Source organism: Aspergillus sydowii (assembly GCF_001890705.1).
Source record: "Aspergillus sydowii CBS 593.65 unplaced genomic scaffold ASPSYscaffold_16, whole genome shotgun sequence".
Classification (NCBI taxonomy): domain Eukaryota; kingdom Fungi; phylum Ascomycota; class Eurotiomycetes; order Eurotiales; family Aspergillaceae; genus Aspergillus; species Aspergillus sydowii.
The window spans coordinates 511,322-525,058 of NW_024467874.1; the positions used below are offsets into that span (position 1 = coordinate 511,322).

Below are 13,737 nucleotides of genomic sequence, written 5' to 3' on the forward strand. Positions count from 1 at the left end.
TACAACTACTTTACAATATATTCTAGCAACATACAGATATATAACTTGCAGCTTCACCTCTTGGTACTTGAAATATGTTTCCAGACAGTTGTGAATATTATTTGTACAGGGCACCGGAAACGGCCGCATGCTGCGCTCGACTTGCAGCCGCTAATCCTGTCCTGATCCTTGATTGACCAGGTTAGTATTCCTAGTATTCTTAGTGCTGATGATATCCTCGTGTTCTCCATGATTACTTAGCATGTCACGAGTCACTTGGAGACCGAGTTGACTGTGACTCGAATGGTGACCTCTGTCCGTATATATTCTGGACGCATATCCTGTCCACCAACGCACTGTTGAGATTAAACATGGCTTTTCTGGCAAGAATACCTCGCTCCCTTCATCTTCCCCCTCATCGCGCCCCCTTTCTCGCCCAGGCGTATTTCCGCGTGCGGAACCCCGCATTCTCAACGTCGGTCTATCTCGACAAACAATCCACCCCTAACACAACCCAGAAGACCGACCAGACAGGAAACCCAGAGCTCCCACAGATCACCCTGCAAAATCTCGGGATAAGCAAGAATGTGAGAATAGTGCTGTTCACGCTGCTTGGGCTCTGGGGGACGGCCGAGACATACTTCTATTACCAGGCCGTGATGCGGTGGTGGAAATCAGGAAAGAAAACCGATGGCGTTGAGACGGATTAGAGTGAGTGCTCTTGCTGTAGTGTTTACACTGCTGACCTTCTAGAGTTATCGTAGTTGAGCCTGCCCTTGTATAGTATGCGCCAACTGGCAGGCACACCCTCTGTGCCCATTTCGATGGCAGGGGCAACTTTGTTCATTTAAATAGTAGAAGCCTTCGTCTTGAGACCGTCTCCAAGCGTTTATCAGTTGAATCACTCTTTATCGAAACAATATCAAGTCCAACATAACCATTTTTACTTTCTTTACTTACCAACCGGCCCTTCGTCATGAGTACCGCGTTGCACGATGTCGGGTTTCACGATGTCGATACAATAAACAAACTCAACCAGCTTTCATGGCAACTGCTAAATTTCCTGTGGTCTCGCGATCCGCCTCCAGGAGGGACTGCTGTGTCGCCAATGTCCATGGCGACCGCCCTCTGTATACTCAAGGGCTTTACGGATGGAGAACCGCCGGCGAGTATCGAGTCGATTCTGCAATCGCTTCCATCGTCGCCCATGATTACCTGGAAAAAAGGTGTATTCGCCGTCCACAGACCCACCTTCTCCCTCAAATTTGCCAATGCCGTGAGCAGATACGGTCCTATGATGGTCGTTCGGGAACCGAACAGCTTTGAAGGCCTCATCGACGGGATTGATCGATACTTCATGTCAGGGGATGCAGGCCAATCGATTGACATGCAGCTTTCTCCCGAGAGCCTCGCCGCCAGCTACGATGCGAATTCTGCCAGTTCACACATCGTGCTAGCCAATGCCCTGATGATTTCGCTGCCATTGCACTATTTGTTCCCACCCAGCCAGATCATGAGATCTACTTTCAATTCCTTGGATGGCACAACTGCTCAGATTGACATGATGTACTGTAGCAACAAACAGTTGCTTGTGAAGCATCAGGCGGAGTATACAGCAGTCCGCCTTCCCTTCGGGCTACGCGACCACCGAAACGGCTCCTTGACTGCATACCTGCCTCAGAACGGCCGTTCGGTTGAACATCTCCTCAATTCTCCCTCTGTCCAGGCTTCCAGCACTGAGGGCTTTACCAAGACCTTTGTCAGCACATTCGTTATGCCGAAATTCCACACCAAGGCGAGATATAACCTGAAAGACATCCTCCCACTATTAGGATTGTCTCTCCCCCGGAGATATGCGAATGTCACCACGGATGGGGACACCGCGGTAGACCAAATGCTCCAGGGAGTTTCCGTCGTCTTTGATCGGTGGGGCATTCATGACACCCAGCCTCCATCGCCTCCGATGCTCCAGTGCAATCTACCACGCATGGACTCTCTAAGTTTCAATTCCCCATTTGTGTTTACGATTGACTGGCGGGGGCTGGACCTGCCATTATTGCACGGAGTGTTTAATAGCACTGAAAGTGATTGACGTGACCTTTCTTTCGCTACTAGATAGAATTAAATAGACAGTAGTTTAGTTAACTGGCATTATTCATGTTGCAGTTCCAGCTCTATAGTATATGATCTATCTCCGTAGCGTTCGCGGTTGATCGTATCGGCTGATTGTTCTGCCTCAGTTAGACAGGTGACCAGGCTTGAACCAGACATGCGTTGACGTTTTACCGATTTCAACCGTGTCTCCATCTTAAACCACCGAACCACCTTCAATCCGGTGAGTTGCAAGCCTATCATCGTACTCGGATGGTTATACGTGTTCGCCAAGTGGATACGGATATTTTTCCGCACCCCACGCAAAACCAGGCTTGATTCCCCGCAGTCTTGGGATTTATTCGGAAGATTCCGGCCCTCAGGTACATATTCGATTATTCTTGCAACACAAGTCGGCCTGAACCGATAGACCGGCATTCCGAGACCGATCAGGGCGTGCGAAAGGCTTGATGACCTCCTTGTTCATCTGGCCAGTCCGGTGGAGTTTACCAATGATGTTACTCAGGCCTGACTCCGTGTCTGTCGGAATCTCGGTTGGGGGATGAGTCCCCTGCACCCGATCGCCGAGTCGACGGTTTTATTGCAGCTGTCCCGCATATGCACTGCGTGTCTGTGCAACAATTCTCACAATGATGGAACTCGAGACTCCAGATGGCTACAACCAGGCTCGAGCACGGCTGCAGGAATGGGACAGCGACGATGATCCTGGCAATCCTCGCAACTGGTCTATCCTCAGGAAGACCCTGACCACCGCAGTCATCGGCCTGATTGGCTTTGCGACGACTGTCAATGCCTCTATCTACTCGTCGGGTCATGAGCAGGTCCAGAAGCAGTTCAATGTCTCGACGACCGTGTCGCTTCTGCCTCTCTCTGCGTACTCGCTGGGGCTGGCTTTTGGGCCTATGATCTCGTCGCCGTTGTCTGAAACGTTCGGTCGGAAATTCGTCTACCTGCTTACCCTGCCACTGGTTGATCTCTTTACGATAGGCGTGGGGTCATCTCAGGGTATCGCGTCTCTGATTATATGTCGCTTCCTCGCTGGGGTGTTTGCTGCCCCTGGGGTTTCCGTCGCGGCGGCCACAATCACCGACTATACACACCCCTCGCAGAGGGTCATCCCGCTGGGAATATACTACGCCGTGCCTACAATCGGCAGCTCAATGGGTCCCCTGATCGGATCTTTCGTCGTCGAAGCTCGAGGTTGGCGCTGGACAGCATGGACACCGCTCATCATGGCCGCCGTCGTACACCCTCCAGCCCTCTTCATCCGGGAATCATACAAGCCCATCCTCCTGCGCAAGCGGGCAGAGAAACTCGGCAGCGAAGGCGTCCTCCCCGTCCAAACTCGCACAGCCATGCAGCTCTTCAAAGAATTCATCACATCCACCATCGTCCGCCCGCTACACATGCTCTTCACCGAGCCCCTCGTCGGCTTCATCTGCCTCTACTGCGGCTTCCAGTTTGCCCTCCTCTACACATTCGTCGTCGCCAGCCCCCGCGTCTTCGCTTCCGTCTACAACTTCTCCCCGGGCGCGCAGGGCCTCTCCTTCCTCGGCATGGTCGTCGGCTGTATCTTCGCCCCCTGCATCCTCTTCATCGTCGACCGCCTCGTGCAGCGAAACCCGTCTCTACGTATCAGGAACAACGACACCGAAGGCTCCGCCCCTTTTTCTCCAGAGCTAAGACTGTACACTTCAATGTTTGGCTCCCTCGTCCTCCCAACCGGTCTGTTCGTCTTTGCTTGGACCTCTACACCATCCATCCACTGGATCGTGCCGATCCTCGCCCAAGGCGCCACCTTCCTGGGTAGTATGCTGATTTATATCCCGTGCAACTTCTACATGCTCGATGTGTACGGCTCGAAATATGGCGCGTCTGCCAGCGGGGCTTCCTCGTTGACGCGGTACGCGCTTTCAACTGCTTTTCCGCTCTTCGTGCCCCAGATGTATGATGCCTTGGGCGTGGGCTGGGCGACGAGCCTGCTAGGATTTATTGCCGTGGTGATGGCGCCTATTCCCTGGTTGTTCTTTTATAAGGGGCCGAAGTTGAGGGCGAGGAGTGCGTATGAACATGGGACCTGATTTGAGTTCTGGTTCTTTATGTACTGTATATATTATATATTATATATTATGCGACCCTGGATCTCCACTTTCTTTTAGAAAAGAAATATATATATATTCTCTTATTACTGGCGGCTATTTTACATATTAATTATATATTGAGGCCCACTATGCTAAGGTGGCAGTTCTTGAATGCAGTAATCCTTGGAGAAAAGCACTGCAGGACAGGGCGGGAATGGTCCTTCTAATTACCAAACAGGCTGTGTCCCATCGCGGCAGAGGATGTTTTCCCAGAGTGCCGACATAATATTGGTGAATCCCCAAAGTTAACCAGTCTTATGAAACCCTCTCTTAGCCTGTAGTTAAAGGTTATGGAGGAGGGCTGTTGAGACCCGCACCAAACGAGTGTCAAGGACTGTAAAGCCACGAAAAGGACCGAATATCGCCACTCCAGAGCTCGACAATCTGTCGGGTTCTATTTACTTTAGACGCCGTTCAGGGTTCGATATATTTGTTCAGCCTTTGGGCTGTATCGTTAGTCTCTGACTGCGGCATCAGCCCCAGGCCCGTCTAGACTACCTAAATATAAACAAGGCTTTGCAGGAGAAAATCCAATTGGACTAGTGCTGCTGCATGCTCCTGGCAAAAGTGTGATCCGGACAAACTCCATGCAGTTAGAGAATGTTTGTGGGACAGTTGCCAAGGGCCAGCCTTTCGGCCCTGCATGACAGCCTCGTGGATTTCCTGATTAGGGCAGCGCTGGGCCACACGAACGCTTTGAAGGATTGCACTAAGGTTTTTTTCGCATCTGCAAGAATAGGAATATGCGGGCTGGAAGTAGCTAAGCCGGGCTGTGTTTTGGTATAGATCGAACCTTTCGTAGTCGGTTTCTGTTGAAGGCCGACAGAGACTTACTTATAAGGCTTATATTCGTCCTGGCTGCCACGGGTTGCTTGCCATCGTCAACCATTTTTATACGACCTACTTCTTCCACGTTTACGAACTACGCACTACACCTTGCCGTTTCTATTCGCAGTACAACGTCAAAATGCCTCCTCCACCGCAGCGCAAACCCGTCAACGCCAACGCCCATATACGCTCCCACTCCCAACCACAGCCACCAGCGGCAGCATACACCCGCGCAGTCCAGCCCCGAGCACCACCACAAATGCAATACCAACCTGCGCACAATGCCGCCCACGTTCCGCTTCATCATCCGCAGCCTCACGCTGCCCCTCGGCCCGTTTCCCTCCCGGTGCAGCCTCGCGGCGCCCAGCCCTATCCGGGACCGGCACAGCCAATGTACCACACGCAGGTCAGCCAGACCCAATTGAACCAGATTCAGCATAATCGCGTTCAAAGCCAGAATACCCAGGTTCAGCATCACCACCACCATCACCATACCCCGTCGCAACAACGCGCGCCCCCAGCTGCTGCCCAACGAGCACCCCCACCCCAGACCCGAAGCATACAACCGCAGCCAAAGCCCCAGCCGCAGAGACAACAACAGGCAAACAACTCCGCGCAAATAGCGCAATCCATGCAGAAGCAACTCAACGCCCAGTCCGCCGCGCAGAAAAAGCAACTCGCCCAGCAAGCCGAGAAAACACGCAAGGAAATAGCCAAACAGTCCGCAGCACAGCAGAAGAACCTAGCGAAGCAGCAGGAGAAGGCGCGCAAGGACGCAGCAAAGGACGCAGCGAAGCACGATGCCGCGATACGGAAACAATATGAGCGCGATCGGTCTGCGATGGAAAGACGCGAGGATATGCGTGAGCGCCAGATGGGGCTTGAGATGGAGGAGATGAGGTACATGAATGATGTGCAGAGACAGGAGTATCAGAATTATATGTGGCAGCAGCAGCAACAGCACCAGCAGCAGATGATGATGGCTCAGCAGCAGCAGCAGCAAGAGCAGAGGGATGATCATAGGAGGGATCTGGCTGGTGTTGCGGCTGGTGCTGCGGCCGGGGCGGCGCTGGGTGCTGGTGCTGGATTTGCGTGGGAGCGTTGGCGTGAGGAGCAGGAGCAGGAGCAGGTCGAGGAGGTTTCCAGTGAGGAGGACGAGTCGGAGCCTAGCAGGGGGTATCACAGCCCGGAGCCTGAGCCGGAGCCCTATGTTTCTCCTGCAATGCCATCACAGGGGGGAGGAGATGATGACGACTGCTGCAATTGCTGCGAGGATGGTTGCGATTGCTGTGGGGATTGCGACTTCTGTGGTGATTGCAATTGCTGTGACGATTGTGGTGGTTGTTTCGGTTGCTGCGACGATGATAATGAGAGTTGCTGTTGATCACCGATATATATATTCAGATAGTTCTAGATTGTATTTCGCATTGTTTTTTCTGCATAGTGACAATTGTTGGGCTGTTAGGGCACGACCTCGGCGGCTTTAATGATTAGTATAGCTTCACTTTCACATGCAAAAGATTTTCTGATCTGACAGTGACAGCCCCTGGCCCTGAGCAACTGACCAATACAATCCTTTAGTTCAGTTAGATCTTATGCTTAGTGGGTCAGCCATACGGGCTTATTTCCCATCTCGATGCTGACACCGACGGGAATCCGTTGGGGCTGGAAAGGATCTGCTGGCCACCACGAGACAGACACCCCAATTTAAAGACTCCAGACCCTCAACGATTTGACATCACCCCTTACATACAAAAAAGAGAAAGAGAGAGAAAGGCATGGCAACAACACCATACTTCCCCGGCTTCACCGCCATCTCCGACCAGATCTTCGTCCGCGAAGGCCTACCAGTGGACACAGAAGCAGAATCAAAACGCCCAAATCAGCCAGACGTCCTCATAATCTTCGCCTGGGGCGACGCGCAACCCAAGAATGTCACAAAGTACGCCGACGGGTTCCGCGCGCTCTACCCGCAATCCAAACAGATTGCCGTCTTGTCACCAATCTACAAAGCACTATGGCGGAGCATGCCGCAGCGCGTAGAGGCCATGAAGCCAGTTCTCGGGGCGGTGTTTCCTTCAAAGAATCCGGCTGAGCATACGGGATCGGTGCTTGTCCATGTTATGTCTAATACCGGGGGCATTGCGTATGCGGCGACATTGCATGCGTATAAGAATACATACGGCCGGCCATTCCCGCATCAGCTCGTGACGCTGGATTCCACGCCCGGAAACACGGACCTGACGTTGTCGAATATGCGCCGCTTGTCGCTGGCTATGGCGCTTGGGACGGCGTCGTGGTTCCCGTGGCCGTTTGCGCTGACGCAGGGCCTCTGGGGGGTCTTTCTGTGCGTGATGAGTGTTATTGAGAAGGTCCTGCGGCGGAAGAGTGCCGGCGTTGAGAGCGTCATGGCGTTTGGGAACCCTGAGCTGTCGACGAAGAGTGCAAGGAGGTTGTATCTCTATGGGAAGGGGGACAGAATTATCCTGTGGACGGATGTCGAGCGCCATGTTGCGGAGGCGAGGAGGGAGGGGTGGAAGTCTGATTGTCGCCTCTTTGAAGGGAGCGGGCATGTTGAGCATATGCGCAAGAGCCCAGTCGAGTATTGGACGGCTATACAGGAGTCGTGGAAGGAGGCAGTTAGGAAGGGTGAGGCGTGATACCAGCCCTATTAGGCTGTCTACGAGCGACAATGAACATTGGGATACAGTTTACACGTTGTTACAGCGCCTTTTATACAAGACGAACAATAATTCAATTACCAATAAACTCAATAGACAACCACACAACGATATACTTCGGTATGGCGTAACTTGAACACCCATGAAACAAGCCAGCATAACTTCGCAGCTTGACAATTCCGTCGTCTCCTGCGGCGTTTACAATATGCGGAGTCCTTCCCCGACTGTCAGCCTTGGAGATATCGCACCCAGCAAGGAACAGGAGATCCAGCAGTGCCCGCAATTCCCTCTTTTGCGGCATCGACGGTTCCGTCACTGTCCGCTCCAGAGTATCCAGGAAAGCGTGCGACCCTGATCATCCACTGTATCCAGACTCGCAGTGCCTTTTTCAAGATACTACAACCATATCTCAGGATCTGCCTTAAACAACGTGCGCGGCACGAACCATTCCTTATTCTACTCAGCGCCGTACTACATCAGTATCCAGATAGCCTGGATCCGGGGCTCGAGGAAGTCTCGGAACCACCCGCTTCCGCGCTGGTCGTCGATTAGCTTTGAAGTACAATTATTTACCTCCTTATCGACCTGGTAGAGCGGGGCCTTGCCTTCTTTGTCGGGCGAACGGATATTGGCGCGTGACTTCAGGAGGAGACGCGTTATAGTTGCATATCCACCGGGCGCTGCGAGGTGCAGAGCGGTCTTGCCACTGTCATCGTTCCTCTCGTTTATATCGGCATTGCGTTCGAGGAGTAACTGCACGATCTCTGTATGGCCGCCAGTAACAGCCTCTAAAAGGAGATAGGGAGGGTTGGCCGTAACCCCTCGTAAATGTCTACGGCAACCTCACGCTCCAGCAGCCAGCGCACGTCGTCCAGGTTGTCGGTCCTGCAAGCAATTTGAGTCAATGGGCCCTTTGAAAGCTATGTAGGGCTGCCTTTACCGTCGTGTTTGCGGCTCAAGTCGTAGAGGAATCCAAAGACCTCTGTGCAGCTGTGCCCTGCTGCATGGTGTATAATAGATTCTTGGGCTGAGAAGAGTGCGTTGAACTGACTATTCAGATCAGGTTCAATACGGCTTGTAGCAATCCTTCGGAAGGATCCGTAGTCTGCGCCAGCTCAGAGGCCTTCGTATCCAGACGTGGTGAGTCAGCCAGAGTCTTGGAGTCTTGGAGCCTTGGAGTCTTGGAGAAGCGGGGAGAAATTCTAATTTTTTTTTTTCTCTTCCAACATCGCAACAATGACCAGCACGGCTCAGCTCACGTCCCTTGTTGAAGACAATATAGAACTCGATGAATCCTCGGCGAGGGAACCCTCAGAGGGCGTGAGTCATGCCTACCCTGAAGGAGGCCGCGAGGCATGGATGTGTCTCCTCGGCTCAGCTCTGATGGTGTTTCCCTCGTTTGGATTCCAGGCTGGCAGTAAGTATCCTCCTCAGTATATCCTTGCGTAGTCTCACTGTTATAGTCGGGCCAGTACAGGACTTCCTCAGCCAGAACCAGCTAGCCCACTACAGCGTCAGCCAAATCGGCTGGATCACAGCCATGTTGCTCTTTTTGACGCTCTTCTTTGGTGTGCAGGTTGGGCCGCTGTTCGACCGTTACGGCCCTAGGATGCTGTTAGTAGCCGGTTCTCTTGCGAGCTTTGCCTCGTACATCCTCCTGGCTGAATGCTCCGAGTACTGGCACTTCATGCTCTGTCTGGGCATCTTTTGTGGCTCTGCAGCAGCAGTCGTGACGACTGTTTCAATATCAGTCCTTAGCCACTGGTTCTACCGGCGCCGTGCACTCGCCTCTGGTATCTGCATGGCTGGCTCCTCGGCAGGAGGTGCAATCCTGCCTATCGTGCTCCGCCACCTCTTCCCAAGGTTCGGCTGGAAGTGGTCAATCCGCATCATCTCCTTCATGGCGCTCGCTTGTTACTCGGTCGGGATCGCCCTCGTTAAAGGCCGCCTGCCTCCAAGCCCGCTGCGCAGAGCCACAATCGATATTGCGGCCTTCAAGTCCGCACGGCTCAGCTTCCTTGCCCTCGCCGTTTTCGTTTTTGAATTCATCATCTTCGGCTGCGCTGCCTTACTGCCTACATATGTCCGCTTTGCTGGTCTATCTAAAGATGTCCAGTTCTATTCCGTCACGCTGCTTAACAGTATGAGCCTCCTCGGCCGCGTTCTTCCCGGCATCGCGGCAGACCTGGTTGGCCGCTTCAATATCCTCCTCTCCCTCGTAACCCTTACTTTAATCGTCATGGCGACCGTCTGGCTCCCCATCGGATCCGCAAGCGAAGCAACCTTATACGCCGTCGTCGCAATCTTCGGCTTTGGCTCCGGTGGCTGGATCTCGCTGACGCCTGTTTGTGCTGGGCAGCTGTGTCGTACCGAGGAATATGGCCGTTTTTATAGTACGGTCTATGCGGTTGCGTCGTTTGGTGTGCTTATTTCGGTGCCTGTTGGTGGGGAGTTGCTGACGGCTACCACGCCTCAGACCCTTATTGGCTTGTATTCGGCTGTTTTGTTGCTTGGCCTGGCGTGCGTGGCTTTGTCGAGATGGGCGTTGCTGGACTGGAGGTGGAGATGGAGGGTGAAGGTTTGATTCCGTTGCATGCCGATTAGTTCACTGTGGCAGACTCTGTTTCACATTGGCTCTTATGTCAGATTCATGGCATGATATTTGGATAGTCCAATATTTGAAAGACATACTATATCCATTTCATGAATGGCTCACGGTGCATTCGTCATACCTCATAGAACCGCCGTCGAGCCAGTAACAGCTTCATTCACATCATGAGAACTCTCACTAGTTAAAGTAATGAGTTGTGTAAGTTAGAATCTTTTAAAACGGTGGTTCTTGTCACTCACTGACCTCTTCTTCCGTCTATCATTCTCACCTCTTCATCTCCTAACGATCTCGTCTTCCATTGTTGATATCTCGCTCCAAGCATGCCGGTTCACCATATCATCGATCCCCGTGGGGAAGTTACTCTCATAGTCCGAAACCCTAATCCTCCATTTGCTGAAGTCACTCCTGCAGACGGCTCGAGTGGTGCCAATGATACAAACGCCGAGCCATCTACTGAGCCATCTACTGGGCCCAGCGTCAGCGAGCCAGATACCGATGGAAACCAGAACGAAGTGCGCATCCAGGTTTCCGCAAAGCATCTCACCTTCGGCTCGTCCGTTTTCAACAGTATGCTCGATGGCAATTGGAAAAAATCCGCAGAATCCAAAGCAAAGGGTTACCTTGAACTTGTGGTTCGAGATTGGGACGTCGAGGCCCTTCTCATGGTCCTGCATATTATGCATGCCCAAACCTCCAAAGTTCCCCGAATGGTAACCCTGGAGGAGGTAGCGAAAGTCACCGTCGTCGCAGACTACTACGATGTCAAGGAAGTGGAGCTTCTCTGCGATGTGTGGCTGTGGTTATTAGAATCTAGTTTCAGCCAGACTCCCGTATCCTCGCGAGATACTATCCTATGGATTTGGGTCGCCTACGCCACGCGGTGTGAAGATACCTTTGCAAAATACACTACCATCGCCATGGAGCAGGCCACCGCGCCTATATAGGCCGTTGGCCTCCCGATTCCAGCCGGGATTATTGGTAAGCTTATCCGTGATTCGAATAACGTCTATTTCTAACTCTCTTTTTCCTTTCCAGACGAGATGAATAGGCGCAGGACAGAGGCAATCCAGTCAAGCCTCGAGCTTTTGGACTCGGCCCGAAACACCCTTCTGGATACCATGGACGGCGCAAAAGAAGAGGGTGGATCAGGCTGTACCGTTGAATGCGCCGCTATGACTTACGGCCAGATGTCCAGGACCATGCGTGCGTTTGGACTGCTACCATTGTGCCGAAGCTTGCCGTACATCGGTCTAAATAATGCCTCATTCCATGTGCTCATCGGGGTTGGTGTCGGATACTGGGGAGACTATCATGCCCCTTTTACCACAAATTTCAGGCCACACAAGTGCAGTGCTTCATCGGGATACTCCGGGATGTTCCGGGGTTTATACCGCAAGATCGAGCCGCTTTCATTGTCCGACTACGTACCCATGGTGTGATTCAGGTTTCGACGCTGTAGGGAGGCATCTCGTGTCACGTCCGGTACTATGGGCATATATGGATTTTCTTTGTCGAAGGGCCGGATTCACACGTATCCTCATATCATTCGAGCACGGGCTGTGAATCTAAATAACAAAAAATCTTATGTTTGTGCAAATAATCTGACTGTAAGAAGAGTTACTTGAGTCAATATTCCATCGAAACTGTCCCTCTTGACGTGACAGTAGTGGTATATGTCCGTTCCATTATTTTTGTTGGTTCTGTTTCGCAATCGTAGCATTCTATCGTAAATAGTTAGGTTCTGGAAACCTTGATGTCAATACCAGGCTCATGGGTGATACCTTGTATAACGACCATATCTCATATACTTGACCTGCTCTTGAATGCAGAAGTGCTATTCACTGACCCAGAACTCTACCATTGAACAGATAAAGCCCGCCAGACTGATTCGAATAGAAGAGCAGGAGTGGGGACTGAGTGAAGCAGAAATCATATTGTGAACTGAAGAGTTTTCACCTCACGTTATTACATTCACTTACTCATATCTTCTATTTCCTCACCTTGTGTCATCCTCACCTCTTCACTCCCCAACACCATCGGCTTGTCTGTTGCTGGCATTCCTCCTCGCTACCGATATGTCTGTTGACCATGTTTTCGGCCCCCGAGGGGAAGTTATCCTCGTCGTCGCACACGTCAAACACATCGAACATCCCGCTAGTTTGGATGATGACCGTCATTTACTCTCCAGCGCAGGTAACACACGGACCAAGGAACAGAAGGATATTCGAATTCAGGTCTCCGCTAGACACCTAATGCGTCGTTCGTCCTATTTCGACAAACTACTCAGCGCAAACTGGAAGGAAGGAAGGGAATTGAAGGAGAATGGCTCTGTTCAGATCACCGTCGAAAGCTGGGGCATGAACGCCTTTCTTGTCATCTTGCGTATTATCCACGGCGACCTGCTGAAAGTTCCTCGAGCTCTAGATGTGGAGCAGCTCGGAAATGTTGCCATGATTGCCGATTATTATGGTGTCCCGGAGACGAGGTTCTTCGGCAATATATGGATTAACTCTCTGGGGGAGGTGGTGCCAAACTGTGACAGAGAATGCATTGAATGCTCGGACTATATCGCTTGTTAGCTTTGGATTTCTTACTTCTTCCGAGACGCAGAAACATTCAAGACTTGCACATCTATTCTTATGAACGACAGTGATGACACCATTGATCCTTGTGACTACCCAATCCCGGCCCAAATCATCGGTAAGGGCACTTCAATTGGATCGCTTCCGAACTCTGACTTTTGATTAGGCGATATGAACAACGGGAGGACCAGCGCAAATCAGGAAATATTAGAAGCTTTCCAATCTCGCAGAATGGAATTTTTTGAGGATATCGAAGGGTATGATATATATCCAGAATGCAATCCAGAATGTGCCTCAATGATGTCCGATTGTATATCATACCACATGTGTGATTTTGGATTGTTGTCTCCTGAGCCTGAAAGTCCATTCTCTGGGTTGGACTACAGTTCGCTCTACTATGTCAGCAGTTATGAGACTCCAGCGTGGAAAGAGCCATTCGAATTCACTGGAGACAGATGTCAGTTTCATAACTGGCACTGTTACGACTTTGGCGGATTTTTCCTAGATCTTTTCGCGGAAATCGATGGTCTCGAGCTATCCAGATACGTCGCTTAAACAGTTTTTACTCCAAGATCGCTGTTAACCTTGCATCGCGCTGCCCCTATGATGATGGAGATTGTGTTCTATGTGACTGCTACGACTGTTGATTCTTTATTAGAGATTTGTAATTAGGAGGCGAAGATCCACTCAATGCATGACTTCACCCAAAGCACTGCCACCAGTAAAAAAAGAGGTGAGTTTCTCTATAAGTTTCTCTTCGAGGGCCCAAGTGAGGATCTCGGAAGAGGAAATTGCGGTTTGTC

The 13,737-nt window shown here is 51.6% G+C and overlaps 9 protein-coding genes across 9 annotated transcripts; all 9 read left to right on the top strand.

The window, feature by feature from the left end:
• Positions 1-297: 297 nt before the first annotated feature.
• Positions 298-690, top strand: ASPSYDRAFT_51005 (uncharacterized protein; the record flags this gene model as incomplete). The annotated part of the gene is made up of 1 exon (XM_040848201.1): positions 298-690. The coding sequence occupies exon 1, from the start codon at positions 351-353 to the stop codon at positions 687-689; it is 339 nt and encodes a 112-aa protein (XP_040697309.1). The 5' UTR covers positions 298-350.
• Positions 691-743: 53 nt separating this feature from the next.
• On the top strand, positions 744-2,248 carry ASPSYDRAFT_51006 (uncharacterized protein). The gene has a single exon (XM_040848202.1). The coding sequence runs from the start codon at positions 956-958 to the stop codon at positions 2,069-2,071; it is 1,116 nt and encodes a 371-aa protein (XP_040697310.1). The 5' UTR covers positions 744-955; the 3' UTR covers positions 2,072-2,248.
• Positions 2,249-2,280: 32 nt separating this feature from the next.
• ASPSYDRAFT_51007 (MFS transporter) lies at positions 2,281-4,285 on the top strand. The gene has a single exon (XM_040848203.1). The coding sequence runs from the start codon at positions 2,721-2,723 to the stop codon at positions 4,170-4,172; it is 1,452 nt and encodes a 483-aa protein (XP_040697311.1). The 5' UTR covers positions 2,281-2,720; the 3' UTR covers positions 4,173-4,285.
• Positions 4,286-5,038: 753 nt separating this feature from the next.
• On the top strand, positions 5,039-6,601 carry ASPSYDRAFT_51008 (uncharacterized protein). Its single transcript, XM_040848204.1, has one exon. The coding sequence runs from the start codon at positions 5,200-5,202 to the stop codon at positions 6,442-6,444; it is 1,245 nt and encodes a 414-aa protein (XP_040697312.1). The 5' UTR covers positions 5,039-5,199; the 3' UTR covers positions 6,445-6,601.
• A 132-nt stretch (positions 6,602-6,733) lies between these two features.
• ASPSYDRAFT_51009 (TMEM53 family protein) lies at positions 6,734-7,874 on the top strand. The gene has a single exon (XM_040848205.1). The coding sequence runs from the start codon at positions 6,839-6,841 to the stop codon at positions 7,718-7,720; it is 882 nt and encodes a 293-aa protein (XP_040697313.1). The 5' UTR covers positions 6,734-6,838; the 3' UTR covers positions 7,721-7,874.
• Positions 7,875-8,977: 1,103 nt separating this feature from the next.
• On the top strand, positions 8,978-10,325 carry ASPSYDRAFT_36443 (uncharacterized protein; the record flags this gene model as incomplete). The annotated part of the gene is made up of 2 exons (XM_040845426.1): positions 8,978-9,158; positions 9,205-10,325. The coding sequence occupies 2 exons, from the start codon at positions 8,978-8,980 to the stop codon at positions 10,323-10,325; spliced, it is 1,302 nt and encodes a 433-aa protein (XP_040697314.1).
• Positions 10,326-10,499: 174 nt separating this feature from the next.
• ASPSYDRAFT_531938 (BTB/POZ domain-containing protein) lies at positions 10,500-11,481 on the top strand. Its single transcript, XM_040848643.1, has 2 exons — positions 10,500-11,330; positions 11,388-11,481. The coding sequence occupies exon 1, from the start codon at positions 10,673-10,675 to the stop codon at positions 11,294-11,296; it is 624 nt and encodes a 207-aa protein (XP_040697315.1). The 5' UTR covers positions 10,500-10,672; the 3' UTR covers positions 11,297-11,330; positions 11,388-11,481.
• Positions 11,471-11,791, top strand: ASPSYDRAFT_36445 (uncharacterized protein; the record flags this gene model as incomplete). Its single annotated transcript, XM_040845427.1, has 1 exon — positions 11,471-11,791. One exon carries the CDS (start codon positions 11,471-11,473, stop codon positions 11,789-11,791), a length of 321 nt encoding a protein of 106 aa, XP_040697316.1.
• A 543-nt stretch (positions 11,792-12,334) lies between these two features.
• Positions 12,335-13,489, top strand: ASPSYDRAFT_72985 (uncharacterized protein; the record flags this gene model as incomplete). The annotated part of the gene is made up of 3 exons (XM_040850682.1): positions 12,335-12,874; positions 12,932-13,052; positions 13,101-13,489. Exons 1-3 carry the CDS (start codon positions 12,428-12,430, stop codon positions 13,487-13,489), a joined length of 957 nt encoding a protein of 318 aa, XP_040697317.1. The 5' UTR covers positions 12,335-12,427.
• Positions 13,490-13,737: the final 248 nt, after the last annotated feature.

Coding starts and splice junctions, on each gene's coding strand:
- ASPSYDRAFT_531938 (XM_040848643.1), top strand. CDS start 10,673: ATGCCGGTTCACCATATCATCGATCCCCGTGGGGAAGTTACTCTCATA.
- ASPSYDRAFT_51006 (XM_040848202.1), top strand. CDS start 956: ATGAGTACCGCGTTGCACGATGTCGGGTTTCACGATGTCGATACAATA.
- ASPSYDRAFT_51007 (XM_040848203.1), top strand. CDS start 2,721: ATGATGGAACTCGAGACTCCAGATGGCTACAACCAGGCTCGAGCACGG.
- ASPSYDRAFT_51009 (XM_040848205.1), top strand. CDS start 6,839: ATGGCAACAACACCATACTTCCCCGGCTTCACCGCCATCTCCGACCAG.
- ASPSYDRAFT_51008 (XM_040848204.1), top strand. CDS start 5,200: ATGCCTCCTCCACCGCAGCGCAAACCCGTCAACGCCAACGCCCATATA.